The 21,075-nt window shown below is 39.2% G+C and overlaps 1 protein-coding gene across 2 annotated transcripts in view; it reads left to right on the top strand.

The window, feature by feature from the left end:
* Positions 1–21,075, top strand: part of KDM4C (lysine demethylase 4C) — a gene marked incomplete at both ends in the record, with an annotated part of 355,445 nt that overhangs the window by 47,379 nt on the left and 286,991 nt on the right. For both annotated transcript variants that reach the window (XM_080708835.1, XM_080708836.1), the window contains one exon: positions 20,265–20,314. In XM_080708835.1, the coding sequence (XP_080564961.1) occupies positions 20,265–20,314 (50 nt within the window). The remainder of the gene's footprint in view (positions 1–20,264; positions 20,315–21,075) is intronic.

The following is a 21,075-nucleotide window of genomic DNA, read 5'->3' as shown; positions in this document are numbered from 1 at the left end:
CCTGGGTTTAATTGTTTTAAATTAGTCAGGGCAGTCAGGGAAACAGAGCATTTTTAGTGATTCTTGTCTAAAATGTAATTTTTAAGAATACTAAGTTTCCTGAGATTTCTGATTCCCTTCAGATAAGTACAGCTCTAGGCAGGAGCCCCAGGACGTAGATTTGTAGCCATGACATGTGACAGGTTTGCCAAGTAAGTTTTCATGAACACAGGTTGGTTTTGAAGAGACTATAGAGGACCTGATGATTTATCTGAACATTTTTGGCATAAAGGTTTAAGGGAAAAAGAATCCTTAGAGTAAGCAGATAGAAAACTGCTTTGGCAGCCAGTGGTAAAGTATTTATTTTCTTGGAATGAATATTGACTTTGGAGCCAGAAGACCTGTTTTAAAATCCCATTCTGTCACTTACCAGCTGAATGACTTAGGGCAAATCACTAGACTTCTTTCATCATGAGTTTCTTTAACTGCCAAGTGGAGGCATGATTTATTCTCAGTCAACTTACAGGGTTTCTAGGAGGGATGTGCAGTGTGTAACAGTGCTTGGTAAACTGTTAGGTACTATACAAATAAATTTTCTGTGATTTTAATAACTGTGAAAGTGAATATATATTGATATTTTTATATGTATTAGATTAAGAGTTTGAAGATAAAGAAAATACTGGACTAGACTTTTTTTTTATTTTTGCAGTAGATTGGACCTAAGCCCTCATACATGCTAGCAAGTGCTCTCTCACTGACCTAAACTCCCAGATCAAAATGAATAAATTATGATTCTCCCTTTCCAGTGTCATCCATGATGTTAACTGTAGGGAGATCTAGTATTCAGATGGTACCTTTAGTCTTTCTTCTCTAGATAAGGCACATGTATGATTAGGAAACTTTCAGCTTTGCTCTGCAGTGAATACTAGAGGTGAGGCATAAGGGGAACATATTTTAGTGATGAAAAGGCCTAAAATCTCCAGAAAAGAGTTTTCTGTGTGGTTTTAAAAAAATTAAGGATGGGTTGCAACATTTTGGACTTGGTTAAATTTTGCTTAAAAATTGTGAGTTTTTTTTTTTTTTTAGAATACTATATAGCAATAAGTATTAGGTTATTACAGACTGTAGTTTTGGGCTTTTTTGTTAGATTATTTCTTCAGTGTCGCATAGCATTTGAGAACAGAGTTTTGTGCTAGAGTCCCAGGATTTTAGTCCTGTTTTACTGTTTATCGAGTAAGTGACCATGGCAATTGTTTGCTCCTCTGTAGGATTTCCTTTTTCATCTAGAGTTCCTCCTATGACCCATTTCTCCTTAGCTCTCACATATTAGGAAAAGCATCTGATTTCTTATCTTTTTGTGACTGACTAATCTCACTTAGCATAATGTCCTCCAGTTCCATCCATTTCCCTGAAAATGATGTGACTGAGTTTTTTTTTTAATGGCTGAGTAAAATTCCATTGTGTACATACCCCACAGTTTTGTAATCCATTCATCTGTTGATGGACATCTTGGCTGGTTCCATAGTTTGGCTATGGTGAATTGTGCAGCTATGAACATAGATACACATGCATTAGTTTGGTAGTTTGGTTTACTTTCTTTTGGGTAGATACCCAGAAGTGGTATTGCTGGATCAAATGGTAGATTTGTTCCCATTCTTCTGAGGAATCTCCATACTGTTTTCCAAGTGGTTGCACTAATTTGCAATCCCACCAACAATGTTTTAGAGTTTCCACTTCTTCACATCCTCACCAGCATCTGTTGTTGTTTGTGTTTTGAATGAATGCCATTATAGTTGGAGTTAGGTGAAATCTGAGGGTAGTTTTGATTTGCATCTCTCTGATTGCCAATGATGTTGAGCATTTTTTCATGCATTTATTGGCCATTTGAATTTCTTCTTTTGTGAAGTGTCTATTTAGTTTGCTTGCTCATTTTGTTATTGCATGCTTTGTTTTCTTAGTGTTGAGTTTCTTGAGTTCTCTGTATTCTAGATATTAGTCCTCTATCAGAGGTGTAGGTGGCAAAAATCTTCTCCCATTCTGTTGGCTCTCAGTTGAGGTTCTTGACAGTTTCCTTTGCTGAACAGAAGCTCTTCAGTTTCATGCAATCCCACGTATTCATTTGCCTTTTAATTTATTGTACCTTTGGGGTCTTGTTGAGAAAGTGTTTATCTGTGCCTATGTGTTGCAGTATTGGACCTATGCCCTCTTCAAGGAGCTTCAAGGTCTCTGGTTTGATTTCCAGGTCTTTGATCCATCTTGAATTGACGCTTGTACAGGGTGAGAAAGTGGGATTTATTTCCATTTTTCTGCATATGGTTAACCAGTTTTGCTAACGCCATTTGTTATCTATTTTCCAGTGTATGTTTTTGCCCCCTTTGTCAAAAATCAATTGGCTGAAAGTGTGTGGATTTGTTTCTGGGTCTTCTATTCTGCTCCATTGGTCTATGTATCTGTTTTTGTACCAGTACCATGCTGTTTTTATTACAGGCTTTGTAGTATAGTTTAAAGTCAGGTATTGTGATTCCTCCTGCATGGTTTTTGTTGCTGAGAACTACCTTGGCTATTCTGGGCTTTTTGTTATTCCAGATAAATATAAGGACTGATTTTTCTATGTCTGTGAGGAATGATCTTGGTAGTTTAATGGGCATTGTGTTAAATCTGTAGATCACTTTTGGAAGGATGGCCATTTTAATGATATTTATTCTGCCAATCCATGAACATGGAAGATCTTTCTATCTTCTAAGGTCTTCTTCGATTTCTTTTTTCAATGTTTTATAATTTTCTTTGTAGAGATCTTTTACCTCCTTGGTTAAGTTTATTCCTAAGTATTTTATTTTTTTGTGGGAGATCCTGAGTGGAAGTGTTTTCTGAATTTCTTTTTAAGTGGATTTATGGTTGGTACAGGAAAGCTTCTGATTTTTTTAAGATTGATTTTGTATCCAGATACTTTGCTGAATTTGTTGATCAGTTCTATAAGCCTTTTGGTTGAGTTTGTTGGGTTTTCTAAATATAGTATCATGTCATCTGCAAATAATGAAAGTTTGAGTTCTTCTTTTCCTATTTGTACTCCTTTGATTTCCTTTTCTTGCCTTACTGCTCTGGCTAGAGTCTCTAGTACTATATTGAAGAGAAGAGGTGATAATGGACATCCTTGTCTTGTTCCTATTTTAAGGGGGAATTCTTGAAGTTTTTCCCATTTCTTTTTTTTTTCCAACTCCCAGCACCAAAAATTTATTTATTTATTTATTTATTTATTTATTTATTTAAAACCAATATTTTATTGAAAATAAATGGTATACATTTAAACTATACTTGGTGCCCTCTCCCCCTGCCCCCCATCTTTCTCCCCCCCTCCCACCAATGATTGTCCAGGGTAACCATGCCATATTAATACTTTTACACATATTCGGATGTAGACCCTCACTAATCAAGCTCAGCCTTCCTCCTCACCTATCTTTCCATTCAAACTTTGCTGATATTTCCATTTATTTATTTATTTATTTATTTATTTATTTATTTATTTATTTATTTATTTTGGTGGTACTGGGATTCCTGGGAGCCCTTCTACCCCGGGGCTACACTCCCAAACCTATTTTATACTTTTTATTTGGAAACAGGGTCTCTTAAGCCAGTGCGGCTGGCTTTGAACCCACGTGATCCTCATGTCTCCGCCTCCCAAACTCGGGGATTACAAGCGTGCGCCACCATGCCCAGCGGATTTCCCCTCCATTATCTGGAGCCCCTCTGGTATCTATTTTCCCTAGTTTGGGCATATTAGAGGAAACATATGTACCTTCTCTTGTGCTTGGCAGATATCATTTAACATAATGCTCTCCAGGACTTTCCATTTTCTTGCAAATAACATGATTTTGTTCTTTATAGCTGAATAGAATTCCATTGTGTGTATTTCCCACAATTTTGCAATCCATTCATATGTTGTTGGGGACCTGGGTTGGTTCCATATTTTGGCTATTACGAATTGTGCTGCTATGAACATGGGTATGCATATATTGCTGTAGTTCTCTGATTTCAACCCCTTTGGAGAAATACCCAGGAGTGGTAGAGCTGGATCATATGGTGGATCTATTCCCAGTTTTCCAAGGAATCTCCACATAGATCTTCATAGTGCCTGAACTAGTTTGCACTCCACCAACAGCGTCAAAGTGTTCCTCTTTCCCCACATCCTCACCAGCATTTGTTGTTATTTGTTTTCTTTATGCTTGCCACTGAGATGGAATCTCAGTGTAGTTTTGATTTGCATCTCCCTGACGGCTAATGATGTAGAACATCTTTTCATGTGTCTATTGGCCCTTTGTATCTCTTCTTTTGTAAAGTGTCTATTCAGTTCAATTGCCCATTTCTTGATTGGGTTGTTTGTTTTGCTAGTGTAGAGTCTTTTGAGCTCTTTGTATAATCTTTTTTTTTTTTTCCCTTTTGTACTGGGGGTAGAACCCAGGGGCTTTTCTACCCCCAGCCTATCATCCCAGACCTATTTTATACTTTATTTGGAGACAGGGTCTCACTAAGTTGCTGAGAACCTGTGCGATCCTCCTATCTCAGCCTCCCAAGCGCGGGGATTACAAGCGTGTGCCACCATGCTGCCTGGCTTTGTATATTCTGGATATTAGCCCTCTATCAGAGTGGTGGCTGGTAAAGATCTTCTACCATTCTGTAGACTTTCTCTTTAGGCTGTTGGTAGTTTCCTCTGATGCGCAGAAACTTTTTAGTTTAATGTCATCCCACTTGTTAATTCTTGCTTTAATTTCTTGCACTTTTGAAGTCTTTTTGAGAAAGTTACTGCCTGTGCCTATATGATGGAGTGTTCTGCAAACTAGTTTAGCTGCTATGGAGATCAGTGTGGAGATTCCTTAGAAAATTGGGAATGGATCTACCATATGATCTGGCTACACAACTCCTGGGTATCTTTCCAAAGGGGTTTAAATAAATAAGAGAAGTACAGTAACATATGCATATCTATGTTCATAGCAGCATAATTTGTAATAGCCTAAATATGAAATCAACCTAGGTCTCCATCAAAAGATGAATGGATTGCAAAATTTTGGGTAAATACACACAATGGAATTCTACTCAGCAGTAAAGAAGAACAAAATCATGTCATTCACAAGGAAATGGAAGGGCCTGGAGAACGTTACGTTAAGTGAGATCAGTCAAGCATAGAAAGAGAGGGACATATGTTTTCTCTAAAATGCCCAAACTAGGGAGTATTAGGAATATCAGAGGGACTCCAGATAATGGAGGGGAAACCTCAGCAAAGCTAGAATGAAAGGGTAGGAGAGGAAGAAGTGTGAATGTAGCATGGTCAACCTGGACACTCGTTGGGAGGGAGAAAAGAGGGAAGCAAGGGGGGGCACCAAGCACTGTGTGAATGTGTGCCATTTTCAATATTATCCACATTAAAAATAAAAAAGAAGAGTCAAAAGAGTTAAAGATGAAGGAATAGGGAAGAAGGAACTCTGCTTGCCTTTCTTTTTTATATTGTCTGCTTTCTATTAATGATATTTTATGAAGAACTAAAAGAGAAACATGCTTCTATCTCTTGTTCTTTTGGACTTTTAAAACCATGATATAAAACAGAAGATTTGTCAGAGGGTAAATGTGGCTTGATTCTAATCTCCTGAGAGTTGATATGTTTTGGGGATGGGACACCTTTGGTGGGAGAAAATCGTAACCCAACTTTATTTCTTCAGCACTTCAGATTTGTTCTGCAGATATTCTACTTGGAAATGTTCTTGAAGTTAGAAATAAAACCCCACATTTTAGAAAGAATGAGTTTTACCTTGACAGAGGTTTTTTTTTCTCACTTTAGGGAATAGATGGTGATTCTTTAATTAAATATGTATTTAGTATACTAGAAGATGTGATTCAGTCAATCAGGAGTGAAGGGTACATTTTCAAATCTATTAGATAAGATTCTGCTATGATTGAAACAAGGGACAGAGGGTGCGCCCAGCTTCTCAAGGCTATAACAGTCCTCTGTAGTCTTCCAGTAGTACAGGACAAGTAATTTTAAATTAACTATAATGCCTTTCCATGTGTTATTTAGAATATTTTTTTTGGGGTGGTACTGGGGTTCCTGGAAGCCCTTCTACCTCCGGGCTACACTCCCAGACCTATTTTTACATTTTTTTTTTTTATTTGGAAACGGGGTCTCCTAAGCCAGTGCGTGTGGCTGGCTTCGAACCTGCGCGATCCTCCTGTTTCTGCCTCCCAAGTGCGGGGATTACAAGCGTGTGCCACCACGCCCGGCTAGAATCTATTTTAATTCATTTTTAAATGATGCCTCAAGCTGGGTGTGGTGGTACACACTTGTAATCCCAGCATTTGGAAGGCTGATACCAGAGGATTGTGGTTCACAGATCCTGTTTCAAAATAAAGAATAAAAAATAGGGCAGGGGCTGTAGCTTGGAGGTCGTGATTAACTTGGTTTCTTTTTTTTTTCTCACCTTAATTTCAGTTTATTTTATTAAATTATACATTTATAATTATTAATTTACAAATATCTTAATAACTTTAAGTTTATCTTAACTTTTATTTAAAAGTTAGTTTACCATTTAACTCTTAATTTTCTTTTTTTAAAAATTTCTGATTATTTATTTATCAAAACATTTTTTTATTGGTGCATTATATTCAAACATCATATTGGGGTAAAAAACTTGTATGGACATATATGTATACATCACCCATTTAGCCCCTACCCAATTCCCACCCCATTCCCTCCCCATCACTCCTTCTCATGCTGGCTTAGTGGTTGACTTCGATATAACTTGGTTTCTTGAGATAGAAATTCAGTATGAACTAACTTTGCCAAAAAGGAGAATTTATTGGCTCCCTTAGTTATAGAAGGCTGTAACCTCGGGAACCCCTGGAAGTTGTCAGGGTTTGTTGGATCTTGGGTTTTACTTCTCTTTAATCATTGCTCTCATTTCTCTCCTAGCCTCCTCTCTTCCCAGCTGTGTTACCAGAGATCAAAGTGGCACCTCCAGGTGAAGGTTTCCATGTTGGCTTGGCCTGGATCCAACTCTTGGATAAATCATTGAGGCCTAGGGCAGGACTGAGTTGGGTCACAGGCTGTCTCTCTGGTAGTGGGAGCAGTGGCATGGAGTCTTCATTTGCATTACACATTTGTGTTCATGGGAGGCAGTTTTCATAAGAAGAGGAGTGCTATTACCTAAGTTAATAGAAGGAAAAACTTATAATGTCTCAACAGATTTATATATAAGGTCTAGAAAAGTTCCAACTAAATGTTTGAGTATTTGCCTAAAATCTTAGGAAGGCTGGTTAACTTACCCAAGTGACTCAGTTCATTCTTTGGTAAGAATTGAAAAACTCTTCAATGGGTATGTATATTTGCTTAATATACACATACATATCTGTGTATATATCATTTATATAGCTTAAATCTTATACATAGTATTATACATATGATACCAAAGTTATTAAAGCATGCATTTGCTTGAGTTATTGTAAAAGCATGTCTAGCCAGTGATTGGTTAGTGTTATCTATATGTTGTAAGACAAAGTAAATCTCTGCACTGGATTTAACTAAATAATCTTTTAGTTGTACATTTTTTCTAACTGCTCAAAACAACATTTTCCTTGTGATTTACATAGTGCTATTAGTCATTTTTACCACCTTTTATGTTCTATCCTCTTAGAGCTCTTCATCCGTTGATTTGGGAATATATAGAGAGACAATTTTAGAAGATAACGAAAAGCTGGATGTGGGAGGTTGAGCCAGGAAGACTATAGGTTCAAAGCCAGCCTCTGCAACTTAGTGATTCTATCAGCATTCTAGTGAGACTCTGTTTTCAAATAAGAAAATTGGGTTGGGGATGTAGCTTGGAGTTAGAATGCCTCTGGGATTAATCCCCAGTGCCGCCCCCGCCCAACCAAAAAAAAAAAAAAGTTACAGAAAGCTGCTTGTTAGAAATTTTTATATAAGCTACTATATTTTAATTTTTTCCTTTTTTAAATATTTATTTATTTATTTATTTATTTATTTATTTATTTATTTATTTATTTTTGTGGTACTGGGGGTGGAACCCAGAGGCTTTCTACCTCTGGGCTATACTCCCAGTCCTGTTTTATAATTTTATTTGGAAACAGGGTCTCACTAAGTTGCTGAGAGCCTCACTAAGTAGCTGAGGCTGACTTCGAACCTGTGTGATTCTCCTGTCTCAGTCTCCCAAGCGCAGGGATTACAAGTGTGTGCCATCACGCCTGGCTATATTTAATTTTCAATGATAACAGAATGTAATAGAAATCTTCACACAAAGCATTTCAAATTTAGTAATAGCCAACGGTTGTGACTCTAACGCTTCCTCCCTCCCTTCCAGTGCTTACTTATTTCTGTGGACTCTATAGTGATTTTCTTGTCTGAGGATTCATGCATAATGTTTCTGGAATATATATTTCAGAGAGAATGCAATAGTCAGTTGCATGATCTCTGATATGATTTTTGACCATGGACCAATAAAAATCCCTTATTAAATGTTTTTTGTGGAATGGGGTTGGGGTTGAAAAAGTAAATGGAAGATATAATGCATTAAAAATATACTTGAATAATGTGGGATGCCTTTGCTTCCTTCAGTTCCTCTGTTATTGTTTTGCTTACCTAATGAGGAAGATTAACCTTATTAGGAAATGTCAGATGTTGAAAGAAACATTTGACCACTTACTATTTTTACTTTAATATTTAAAGCTATGTGTCTTTTTTTAATTTCATGTATCACCTGTGTTTTCTTTGGGTAGTTGGGTTGCTTTGAAAAAATATGCACTTTGAAAGCTTCTCAATTCTCAAAGTGATTTTCAACTGTAAAGAAGCTGTGTAGGTAGGTTTCCCTTGAAGATTAAACTTCAATCAGCGGAAATCTCCTTGAAAATGCTTCAATACCTGGTTGGAGTTAATTGTGGTGGAACTCTAAGCCAACTGTTATAGAATCCTGTAAGCCTCTTTATCTTATTCATGGATGGTATAATTATAATTCGAATAATGATTTCTTAGAAGAGATATTGTCCTCAGATTTCTATATAAGGTAAAGATTTTTTCTTTTTGGTTGGGAAAAAATTGCTTTGTTTTTTTTTTTTTTTTTTTTTTTTTTTTGGGTGTGTGGTATTGGGGATTGAACCCAGGGACTTTTTATGTCTGAGGTATACTTCCAGCCCTTTTTATTTTGAAACAGGGTCTTGCTAAGCTATACCATGCTGGTCTCAAATTTGGCATCCTTCTGTCTCTGTTTTCCAAATATTGGGATTACAAGCATTCACCATCATGCCCATCTGGAAAATTTTAATATGGGCAGACAGCTTCAAATGGTCATATTTTTCAGTTATTATCAATTTTGAAGTTATTGTATTTTAAAATGAATAGTGTTTTATTTTTATCAGTGCTAGATCCTATACATCTATATTTTGTGACATATGGTTTTGTAAGAAAAAAAGGCTTTCCACAAATGAAAGTTCTACAGAAGCTCAGAAAATTCTCAGAAACTAAAAATTAAGTATTTAAACAGAAATTAAAGGCGGAACTCACTAGCCAAAAAGTTACCCCTTAACAATTTCTTCCATGCTGCTCTTTCAGGAAACGGGTGTGTGTGTGTGTATGGGGGAGAGAAGGCATGGAATATAGATTGAAATCAGTCACCCGGATCATCTGTACTTATGTTATCTGTTGAGTATTTTAGAGAAGTCACTTTTAGGAAGTAAAGCTTTCCTTTAAGCAGTCCACATCTATTTATTAACTGTTAATTCTTAATGCCTTTTTGCTTTCATAGAAATCAGTATTGAATAGGAGACACATAAAACTTAGACAATATTTAGTGGATTAGATGGTATGAAATGTTATTTCTTAGAAATTATTTTGAATAGTTATCATCTTATTAGCTTTTATAATAGTTTTAGATAAAAGCAACTTAATAACTTTTCAGGATATTAATTTACATATCTTTGCTACTGACCATATTTGTGATCCAAGATTAAAAAGAACAAACTACCTTTTCTTGAAGATTATTTCTTACTGGTGTTTCCTTGCTGTGGCTGCCTTCACCCATGGCTGCGCTAATTCCTCTCTCTCTCTCTCTCTCTCTCTCTCTCTCCCTCTCCCTCTCCCTCTCCCTCTCCCCCCCCTCCCCCCCCCTCTCTCTCTGGTACTAGGGTCCCTGGAAACCCTTCTACCTCCGGACTACACTCCTAGACCTATTTATATATATATATATTTTTAATTTGGAAACAATCTGCGCGATCCTCCTGTCTTCCCCCTCCCAAGCGTGGGGATTTTAAGTGTGCACCACCACACCCGGCCTTTTTTTTTTTTTTTTTTTTTTTGTGGGTCTGGGGATGGAACCTAGGGGCATTCAACCTCCGAGCTATACCTCCTGCCCTGTGTTTTTTATTCTTTATTTTGAAAGCGGGTCTCACTGAGCCTCACCAAGTAGCTGAGGCTGTCCGCGAACCGCGATCCTCCAGTCTCAGCCTCCCAAATGCTGGGATTACAAGCGTGCGCCACCACGTCTGGCTAACTTCTCTTTTAATCTAAGTATTCTGTCAGGAGCTGGCCGTGAATGACACTAGATGAGGCTGAGCTCGAGTTGGGTTCCTTATTTTAGAGTTCTTACTTGGTGTCTGTTATGGTTTGGGATGATGTCACTGTGGGTTCTTGTTCTTGTCTAGTTTAGTGGGGGAAACAACAAGCCAGAACCGCTGAAAACATAAGCAAGGCTCTGTTATTATTGGCAGAAGGGGAGGGGCAGAGCAAGGAAAGCACTGGGTCCTGATGGAGTGTCTCAGGTGAGACACTGATTCCTTTGAGAATGCAGTATTTTATATTTATTACCTTGTCCCTCCTATCCTGCTAGCCAATAGTCTTCCTTTCCCACCACAAGCAGGCACTGGCCTGTTATCTCTGCTGTGTGATCTGTTTTGTTAGACTTTGTTCATACTCACAAGGACAGGAGTCTGACATCACTGACCAAAACGTGACACTTAGTTGGCTGCGTGGTAGAAACCCCCCTTTGTTCTTTATTTACTTTTTGTGTGTGTGTGTGTGTGTGTGTGTGTGTGTGTGTGTGGTACTGGGGTTTCTGGAAGCCCTTCTACCTCTGGGCTACACTCTCAGACCTATTTTATATTTTTATTTGGAAACAGGGTCTCTTAAGCCAACACGTCTGGCTTCGAACCTGCGCGATCCTCATGTCTCTGCCTCCAAAGCACGGGGATTACAAGTGTGTGCCACCATGCCCAGCTATTTACTTATTTTTATTTTTCTTTTTTGTGATGCTGTGGATTGAACCCAGGCACATTCTACCTCTAAGCTTCACCCCACCCGATTTTTTATTCTTTATTTTGAAACTGTCTTACCGAAGTGTAGAGGGCCTCACTAAGTAGCTGAGGCTGTGAACCTGTGATCCTCCTGTCTCAGCCTCCCAAATGCTGGGATTACAAGCATACACCACTATTCCTGGCTTGTTCTTGCTGTTTATTTTTACTTTTAAAATTTAAGCTTGAGCTGGGTATGGTGACACATGATTGTAAATCCAGCTCTTGGGAGGCTAAGACAGGAGGATCACACAGGTTTGAAGCTGGCCTCAGCCACTTATTGAGGCTCTCAGCAACTTAGTAGGGCACTGTTTCCAAATAAAGTATAAAATAGATCTGAGAGTATAGCCTGGAGGTACCAAAAACAAACAAACAAACAAACAAACATTAAGCTTGTATTGTCTGCCTGTATCCTTAGTAAGTTCTCTGCATCTCCTTTTCTCTATCTGCTAGAAGTTACTATGTTAAAAGCTTATTTTAAAATAAAAAAGTACACAGGAATATAGCCTTTGAAAGTATGGTTTTAGAGTTATACCTATTTTGTGCTATTAATAATCAACATTGGATTAATACAGCTTGTTTTTCCCGCTTTTAACTATAATCTAAACTTTTGTGAAAGTCTGCATAATTCTAAGTGCAGGAGTCTGTAAATCAGCATTCAATTTTGGCTGGGCTAACTGCCAACCTCTAGCTGACCAAGGCCAACCTCGGCTGGAGCTCTTGTCTGATAGCTTAGAGAGAGAGATAATTTTATTGTTCTGCCTAAGTATGAATGCTTGTTCTTACTAGCAATTAATACGACCCTTATTTGCAATCAACACAGGCTCAGTGTGCATCAGTGTTTTCACAGGGCCTCTTCTCAAGCATCTGCTCCCCAGACAGGCCTTGTGACTTCGAACACTGATTTTTAAGTGACCTCTCTTTGCACACTTGTGGCTGTTTTCTTGGGAAGTTGGGTTAAACTTTGTGTGCTGAAGGTTTCTTGCTCCCTCAATGACATCTGTGAAAGTGAGGAAGGCAGGACTGGGCAGAAGGAGAACTGGATCTAGTAGAGTCCTGGGCGATCCTACAGACAGCCCTGGAGCTGGCAGTGCCATTTAGAATTGCCCTCACTGAGGCAAGGGTTCCAGCCTGGATGTACGTATGGGCCTCTTTCCCTCACTTCTGGGGACACGGTCTTTGGGGGAGGGCACGTGGACTTGGTGTGAGCATGTTGTGAATATAGTGAGGCCTTTGTCAGCAAGGGGGGACTCGGCAGACCGTGGCAGCAATCCCTAGAGTCATACTTTGTTTTTATACTCACTTATTATTACTTTTTGCAGTACTTAAGGTTGAACCCAGGGGCATTTTACCTCCTAGCCATGCCCACAGCCCTATTTTATTCTTTATTTTGAAACAGGGTCTCACTAAGTGTCAGAGGCCCTCACTAAGGAGCTAAGGCTGCCCACAAATCTGCGATCCTCATGCCTCGGCCTCATGAATATACGAGGATTACAATCATGCTCCACCATGCTCAGCTTTACATTCACTTTTTTTTTTTTTTTTTGGTGGTACTGGGGGTGGAACCCAGAGGTTTCCTACCTCTGGGCTATACTCTCAGACCTATTTTATAGTTTATTTGGAAACAGGGTCTCACTAAGTTGCTGAGAGCCTCACTCAGTAGCTGAGGCTGGCTTCGAACCTGTGCGATCCTCCTGTCTCTCAGCCTCCCAAGCGCAGGGATTACAAGCATGCGCCACCACGCCCGGCAATATTCACTTATTTTTAAGAACTGAAAATTAAATGTGAAATATCTATTTTCCACAGTGAGCTGTGAGACTGACTTCATAATTTAAAATATTAATGGTTGAACTTTAATAAGAGTACAACTTTTAAAACTTACTGATCCCATAAGTAATGTGAAAATGCAACACAATCACATCCTTAGAATCTACAGTTTGAGCCGGGTGTGGTGGCGGAGCTTGTAATCCCCGCCCTTGTGAGGCTGAGGCTCCACCCTCAGTAACACACACACACACACACACACACACACACACACACACACGGAATCTACAGTTCACTTTTTCATGACATGATCAATTAGGAATTGTGCTGATTAAAATTATAATGAAAATTAACTGCTTTAGACATATATGATAATTTTAACTTTTTTGATACTCTACTTCTCAGCTACCTATCTAGCTCATTTTAATTTTGAAACAAGATCTTACGAAGTTCCTATGGGCCTCACTAAGTTGCTGAGTCTGGCCTCAAATCTGTAGTGTAGCTTTTGTAATAGGAACCAAACAGAATGAAAAAAAAAAAGCCAAATAACTCAACTTTTAGGTAGTGGTCTTATGTTTTTGTACTTTGCATCTACAACTTGCAATTCATTAAAAATACTATCTTTAGCTCGATCCTTGGATAGGTTATAAGGATGTGACCTTGGAGACTTCCAGCAGGAATGTTGGCATCTTCATGGTGATTGGTGGGGACATGGGGATGGAATGTGGGGCTGGAGAATGTGTGGGGATGGTATCAGACAGGTCTGGGGTTGAGGACCAGTTCTGTAATCCACTGTGCTTAAGAAAAGTGATGATAGTAAACCTTGGTTTTCTTGTTAATAATGTAGCAACAGTAGTTTAGCACAAGCTCTGGTGTGTTGTTAAGTACTCAGAGGGTAGCTGTGATGAGCTGTAATCATATTTATTGACCAGTTCTTCCTTTCACTTGGCTTTCAACCCTTTAGAAACTCCAGAAAGCAAGTCAGGCACACAAGCTTATGCTTGTAAAAGAGAGGAGGTTCATTTTAGAATTATTTGTTAAAAATTTGTCCTTGGCCTCATACCTATAATACCAGTACTTGGGAGGCCGAGACAATAGGATCGCAGGTTTGAGTCTAGCTTCAGCAACTTAGTGAGACCCTGTTTCAAAATAAAAAAATAAAATAAAATAGGGCCGAGAGTGTATCTTGAAGGTAAAATGCCCCCAGTAGCCCCCTAGCACCCACCCCCACTTGTCCTTGGGAGACAGGGACCGATTGTGAGCAAAATAGTAACAAGTGGAGGGATAAAGTAGGAAAGGACACCTCACTTCTTCACCTAAGACTCTGCTAGGCGCAGGAGCTGAGCGCTGCCTTGGAGGGGCTCTGCTCTTTGTCCCTGGAGGCCACAGGGTGGGCAGAAGCTGGGCCAGTGGGAGGCTGCAGCAGTACCTGTTGGTGTGAGCAGCGGGGAGTCACGGCGGCTGTATGTGACCGCACAGTGACGGAGGACTGGGCAGCTGAGAACATTATCAACAGTTAAAGACCAACAAGAAGAAATTAGGGAGGTTTTGAGGGAGTAATCTTAGGAGTAGGAGTTACTCTTCAGATAGTCTGGTAAACAAATAAGTGAACCAAATACTGTCTTAAAAGGAAGTTAAAAAGGATCATTAATAGAGAAAACCTGAATCAGCAGGACTCAGGATGCCTGCTATCTCAGTACTTGGGATGTTGAGATAAGAGGATTGCAGGTTCAAGGTGAGCCTCAGCAACTCAGATCCTTGCAACTCAGCCAAACCCTGCTTAAAAACAAAACATAAACAGGGCTGGTGGTGTGGCTTGGGTGTGGAAAGTCACTGGACTTGACCCCTAGCTAAAAAAAGCAAAACAACCCCAAAGCCCAACCTGAAAAGAATGCGGCGTTGTCTATTGACACTTTGCACTGTCAGCGTAATATTCAGATATTAGCTAACATTTTTTTTTTTTTTTTTTTTTTTGCAGTGCTGGGGATTGTAGCCAGGGTCATCCTACCTTCAGACTACACTATTTTTATTCTTTATTTGAAATAGAATAAAAAGGTCTTGCTAAGTTGCAAAGGACCTCACTAAGTAGCTGAGGGAGGCTGCAAACCTGCAATCCTCCTATCTTAGCCTCCCAAATACTGGGATTATAAGTGTGTGCCACTACATACATTTGGCTGACTCATAAGTTTTAAATGTCAGTAGAACTATTTGTAAAATTTATTATATTAAGCAAAACCACTGTCATAAAGGTTAAATGAACAATCAGTTTCAGCAAACCAGTGTATAGCTGAGGGTACACTATGGTAGGCATTTTATTTGATGAATTTCAAAAAATACAAAAACGTGGGAAATGTATTCATATCCTGAAAGAATTTAAACCTAGTAATTTGAGCAATTGTGGCATGTAATTAAGTGGCTGGCTATGGCCCAGACACTCACTAAACAAGGTAGCTAAAAAGGATTTATGGGAATATTTCTGGGTGGAAGTAGTCCTTTTCTTCCTCATAGAACTCGGTATGTCACATAACAAAATTTATGCAACAAAAGTTATGCACATTCAATAGCAGCTACTTTTTGGAAAGTAGTAGGTAATATTGCACGAAAAATCGAATTGAGGTCCTCTAGGAGGAAGAAAAGGGGAGAGATTGCTGAGACTAAAAGGGTCAAAGCAAGCTTCAAGGAGGTAGAATCTGCGTGGGCTTGGGAGGTTGGGAATCACAGCAGAGGGTGATATTTGAGGTGAGGTAGAAGCTCTTGTGAGTGATAGACAATTCTTAACAAGCCCGTTAGGAGTGGGGTGTGTATATTTAAGAAGTTGTGCGGATTCTTGAAAGCCAGAAAGGGTTTTTCTGCCATTATAGTAGCAAGAGCCACAGTGGCCCAGGCAGAGATGAGGGTAGAAAGTTCAGTTATGTCAGTGGACTAGCTGAGGGCAGGTGCTGCAGGGGGACGGACATGGGGGTCTTGAAGACGTAGAGTGGATAGGACTTGTTCCTGGTAGTTATGCAGAAAGGATGAGACATTAGACGATGACTTTGATATTTTTGTTTGTAGGGCAAGAGGAAAATGGAGGTATGAACCAAAGTGGGAATGCTGGAAGAGGGCTTCAGCTAGAAGGGGGAAGTTCTGAGTGTAATCCTGGGTGGATTGAGACTGTGAAGGTTAGGGACACTTGATTGACATGCTGGGTAATGGCCAGGGCCATACAATTAGAACTCCTGCCTTGGAAGAGCACTGTGTGCACATGCCCTTCTGCCTGCCTCTCCTCAGTCACCAGGTCTTCCTGCCAGACAGATTTTAAGCAGGGTTGTTGGAGGCAAGAATGGCCTGTTCTGGTCAGGCCACGTGGATGGAGCAGGCAAGGCTCAAGGCAGGGTGACTGAGTGGTAGCAGGCCGTAGTGGTCATCTGTGATAGGGAGCAGCAGTGCGGGCCAACATAGTGGCAGTGGGGATCGGGAGATGCAGGGAGATTCCTGAGACTGCTCATGAGCAAGTGAAAGGTTGACACACTTAACTTGGGTACTGATTAGGCAGGCTGCCTTCCCTAGGGTCTTTCAAATTATAATCCTTACATATGGCTATCTGTCCCAATGGTGTGACTGTTTGGACCTCTGTTGTTTTGAACTTTTCTCAGGTGTATTGGTTTTGTGGGCCAACAGGTTAGACTTCTCACTGCCCTGTCGCCCTGACTAAGTAATGCGCTCCCAAGCATTACACACGTGGTCCTTTCAGGGCTGCCTGTGAGGTAGGCACTGTGTGACAGTGGGCAGGTGACTTGTGCAAGGCTTCAGATCGCTCTCTCAGTTCTTGTTCAAGGAGCAGCCTGCTCTGGAGAGGAAGGTGCCCGGTGGAGCACACATGAAGATGTCTGTACTTTGCTGTTTTCTTGTCTCATCTTTCTGTCTCTTATTCTGTACACCGAAGGAAGCAAGAGTTGTCTGCTTTCACATTGCTCCTACAGCTCCTACAGAGAGTGCTGTGGTCTCAGTAGAAGTGAGATCTCAGAGAAGAAGCTCCTGAAGACACGCCCCACAGCAGAGTCAGTGCAAGTCTACAGATGGAGAAGCCGCGTCACTTTCTAGTTTGAAAGTGCTGCATTTATCTTTTGTTTACTGTTCTGACTCGGGCTATTCATTGTGGCATTACTGAATTAAAACAATGGGAAAATATTTAAAAATAGAATATTTAAAAAATACCTCACACCAAAAGCCACCCTAAGGTAACATTCAAAAAAGCACAACAGGGCACTTTGGACAATGGGAGGGGACATGAATCTTTGCCATTATTTTGCTTAAAGTCATTATTTTACTTAAAGTGAACCCATTCACTTCTGTGTTTATCTCCATGTGCTACTATATCTCACCAAAGGTATTTCCCTTTACCTAAACCTAAAGAAGAAAAATAGAACCAATTAAATTGTTTAATGGCTGTGACAGGACGAGAGCATGTAGGAAATAGTACACTGGTAGAAAAAGATTTAGACTACCTGGCTGGAGAGGCAGAATAGTATTGAATTGGTGTGATTGAGATCCTAGAGGAGTAAACAGGATCAGAGTCAGATGAAGCCAACTTGCCTTGCTTGTTCTTTCTTCCTTTTTCCGATGAATATATTTACCTTTCCTGTGAACAGATGGTCAAAAATCAGATTGAGGAGCTTTAACTTTGCCAGTTTTTCAGAAATGTGAATCTGAATATTTAGCTATCTTCATTTACTTTCAGCCCTATATGGGCAGGCATGTACCCATTGTGTGTGTGTGTGTGTGTGTGTGTGTGTGTGTGTGTGTGTGTGTGAGAGAGAGAGAGAGAGAGAGAGAGAGAGAGAGAGAGAGAGAGAGAGAGAGAGAGAGATGTGAGGAAAGCTGTACTCTTGCTTGGAAGACTATATGAACCTATGTATATATGCTGTTTTCCTTTTCTGTGTATATTTGTGATATAAACCAAGGATTAAAAACTGTGAAGAGCCAGGCGTGGTGGCGCATGCTTGTAATCCCAGCATTTGGGAGGCTGACACAGAAGGATTGTGGTTCTTGGCCAGCCTCAGCTACTTAGTGAGACCCTTTGTAACTCAATGAGACCCTGTTTCAAAATAAAGAAGAAAAAGTAGGGCTGGGAGGTATAGCTTGGAGGTAGAATGCACCTGAGTTTCATCCCCAGTACCAAAAAAAGCCAACCAACCAACCAAACAAAAAAAACTCCAAAAAATTGGGAAGAAATGGCCTTAGATATATATTGGGTTATTGTCATTTAGTTATGCTAAAATTTTATCTTACCAATTCAGTTGGAATAATTTCATTAGCAGTGCCTTAAGGAATAGATATATGGCTGAATTTTCTCTTTGTGAATTGCTAGTTACATTGGATCCAATTAAGGTTTGCATATGTTATCAGTGGCATTAAATGTAACTAAGTGTGGTGTTAAGTACATTTAGATAAGTTACTTCAGTAGAAAAGTGGCTTGAATTTAATATGTATTGAGCTGGTAAACACAGGAAATGTAGGTCTACCTCAAATGTAGGTTTTTATCTAAAACCTAAAATTATAATTTAAATTTATTTTTAATATCTGCAAGTATCCTAATTAAGATGCCCTTAAAAATTTAGATCTGTGGAGATGAGATTATTATTTTGAAATTTGCTAACTCCACAGTAAATAATTTTAAGTACTTCAGTTTTGAAAACTCTAGGAGTTAGAAAGGATTATTTCTGTTTCTCAAAGGTGAAAAAGTATTATTGTAATTAAGGTTTAAAAAGTCAGAAATCAAATAAATAAAAAAGTTGCATTTATGGCTGCTAACAAAAGTTTAAAATCGGTTTGAAAATTATAGTATTCTTCGAAAGGCTAGGAGACATATAAATTTTGGAATTATTTGCATTCAAGCTTACTTGTTAATACAAATATTTTAAAAAGTTAAGACAACAACGCAGATTTTCTTGACACCAAAATGAACCAAGCTCAAAACAAAAATATACACGGGGACTACAGGTTCAAGGCCAGCCTCAACAATTTACTGAAGCCCTCAGCAACTTAGCAAGACCCTGTTTCAAAATAAAAATAGGATTGGGATGTAGCTCAGGGGTAACATCCCTGGGTTCAATATCTGATATCCCCCACCCTCTCTCTTTCCCTCCCTCCCTCCCACACTCCCCAGAATTGGGAGTGAGTCTCCAGGCTTAGGCAAGGCTTTTCCCCTTGGCTTATTGGATTGCATTTGTTCTCTAATCTTTAAAATATAGTTGAGATGGTGAGCTGGGACATTTAAACAAATAATTTAGCTATCCAACCATTAATCCTGTGAATGCACGTGCGTTTGTGTGTGTGTGTGTGTGTGTGTGTGTGTGTGTGTGTGTGTCTGTCTGTCTGTCTGTCTGTCTCTCATTCTACCTCTGAGCTATTCACCTAGCCCTATTTATTTATTTATTTATTTATTTATTTATTTATTTATTTTTTATTTTTTTGTGGTGCTGGGGGTGGAACCCAGTGGCTTTTCTACCTCTGGGCTATACTCCCAGGCCTATTTTATACTTTATTTGGAAACAGGGTCTCACTAAATTGCTGAGAGCCTCTCTAAGTAGCTGAGGCTGGCTTCGAATCTGTGTATCCTTCTGTCTCAGCGTCCCAAGTGCTGGGATTACAGGCGTTTGCCACCATGCTCGGCGCCTTATTTATTTATTTATTTATTTATTTATTTATTTATTTATTGGTACTGGGGATGGAACCCAGGGGCCTTCTACCTCCGGGCTACACTCCCAGACCTGTTTTTTATATTTTATTTGGAAACAGGGTGTCTTAAACCAGCTGAGGCTGGCTTCGAACCTGCACAATCCTCCTGTCTCCGCCTCCCAATCACGGGGATTACAAGCTTGTGCCACCACGCCCGCAGCCCTATTTATTTTAAAACAGGGTTTTGCTAAGTTACTGTGCTGACTGAGAAACTGGGATCCTTCCATTTTAGCCTCCCAAACACCAAGATTACAGGCATGTGCCACCATACCTGACAGTGTCTTTTTTGCAGTCAGTTTCTAAGGAATAGGATTCTGTGATAATTTATCTAATCTCCACTCAGTTCATCTAAGGAATTTGGTATTGAAATTATTTACATGACTTTATTTAGGAATAGATATCCTTCGGATGTTAGCTGAAATGAAAAATTATAAACTTAAAATTTATATTTATGTTTAACATTTTAGGTATGCTATACCCCCAGAGCATGGAAAACGCCTCGAAAGACTAGCTCAAGGTAAAATTTGATTCCCGTTTCTTACCTTCATAGGATCTTTTTTATGAGGTATTATTATACTGTAGAATATCACTCTATTGATTTTTCTCTCCTTAAATTAATGGCTTTTAAATACTAACATAATTGAATAATATTAATATTTGTCACATTAATGTGTGAATATTTCTCCTGTTATATAATGTGCACTGTTTTTTAGTTGGCTGCTTAGCATTTCATCAAGTGATTGTATTTAGCATTTCATCAAGTGATTGTATTTGATCTATTTTGGCTGTGTCCAAGTTTTTTTTTTTGGTCTTTTATCGAATGTATTTAACATCATTGTGCCTGTAATATTTTTCTTTCTGAGTTATAATTTTCCATTGAGTATTGTTGCTGCATCTTCTGTGTAATGTGTTTTATGAGTACATTTTGTGTTGCCAAATCATTTTCTGAAAGGGTGACATCACTCCCAACAGTTCCTCTGTTGTCCACTGGGCCTGGGACTGTCCTCATGGAAGTTTGAAGGTGAATATTCCCTAGTAACTTGATACATATGGGATGGTATGTTCTTGGACTGGCAAAATAGAACTTTACTGCCACTTGAACTTTTTCTTTTACATTTTCATGACTTTCTTCATCTTCATAAAAGCCAGAAACATGAGAAGGAGGGAGGGATGGGGATGGAATGGTGTGGGAATTGGGTGATGTGTGCATGTATGCCTCTACCATCTTGTATTCCATTAAGATGTACGACTAAATGCACCATAAAAAAATTAAAAAAA

This window comes from Muscardinus avellanarius (assembly GCF_963383645.1).
Source record: "Muscardinus avellanarius genome assembly, chromosome: 13".
Lineage (NCBI taxonomy): Eukaryota > Metazoa > Chordata > Mammalia > Rodentia > Gliridae > Muscardinus > Muscardinus avellanarius.
This window is presented reverse-complemented; position numbering and strand designations above follow the sequence as displayed.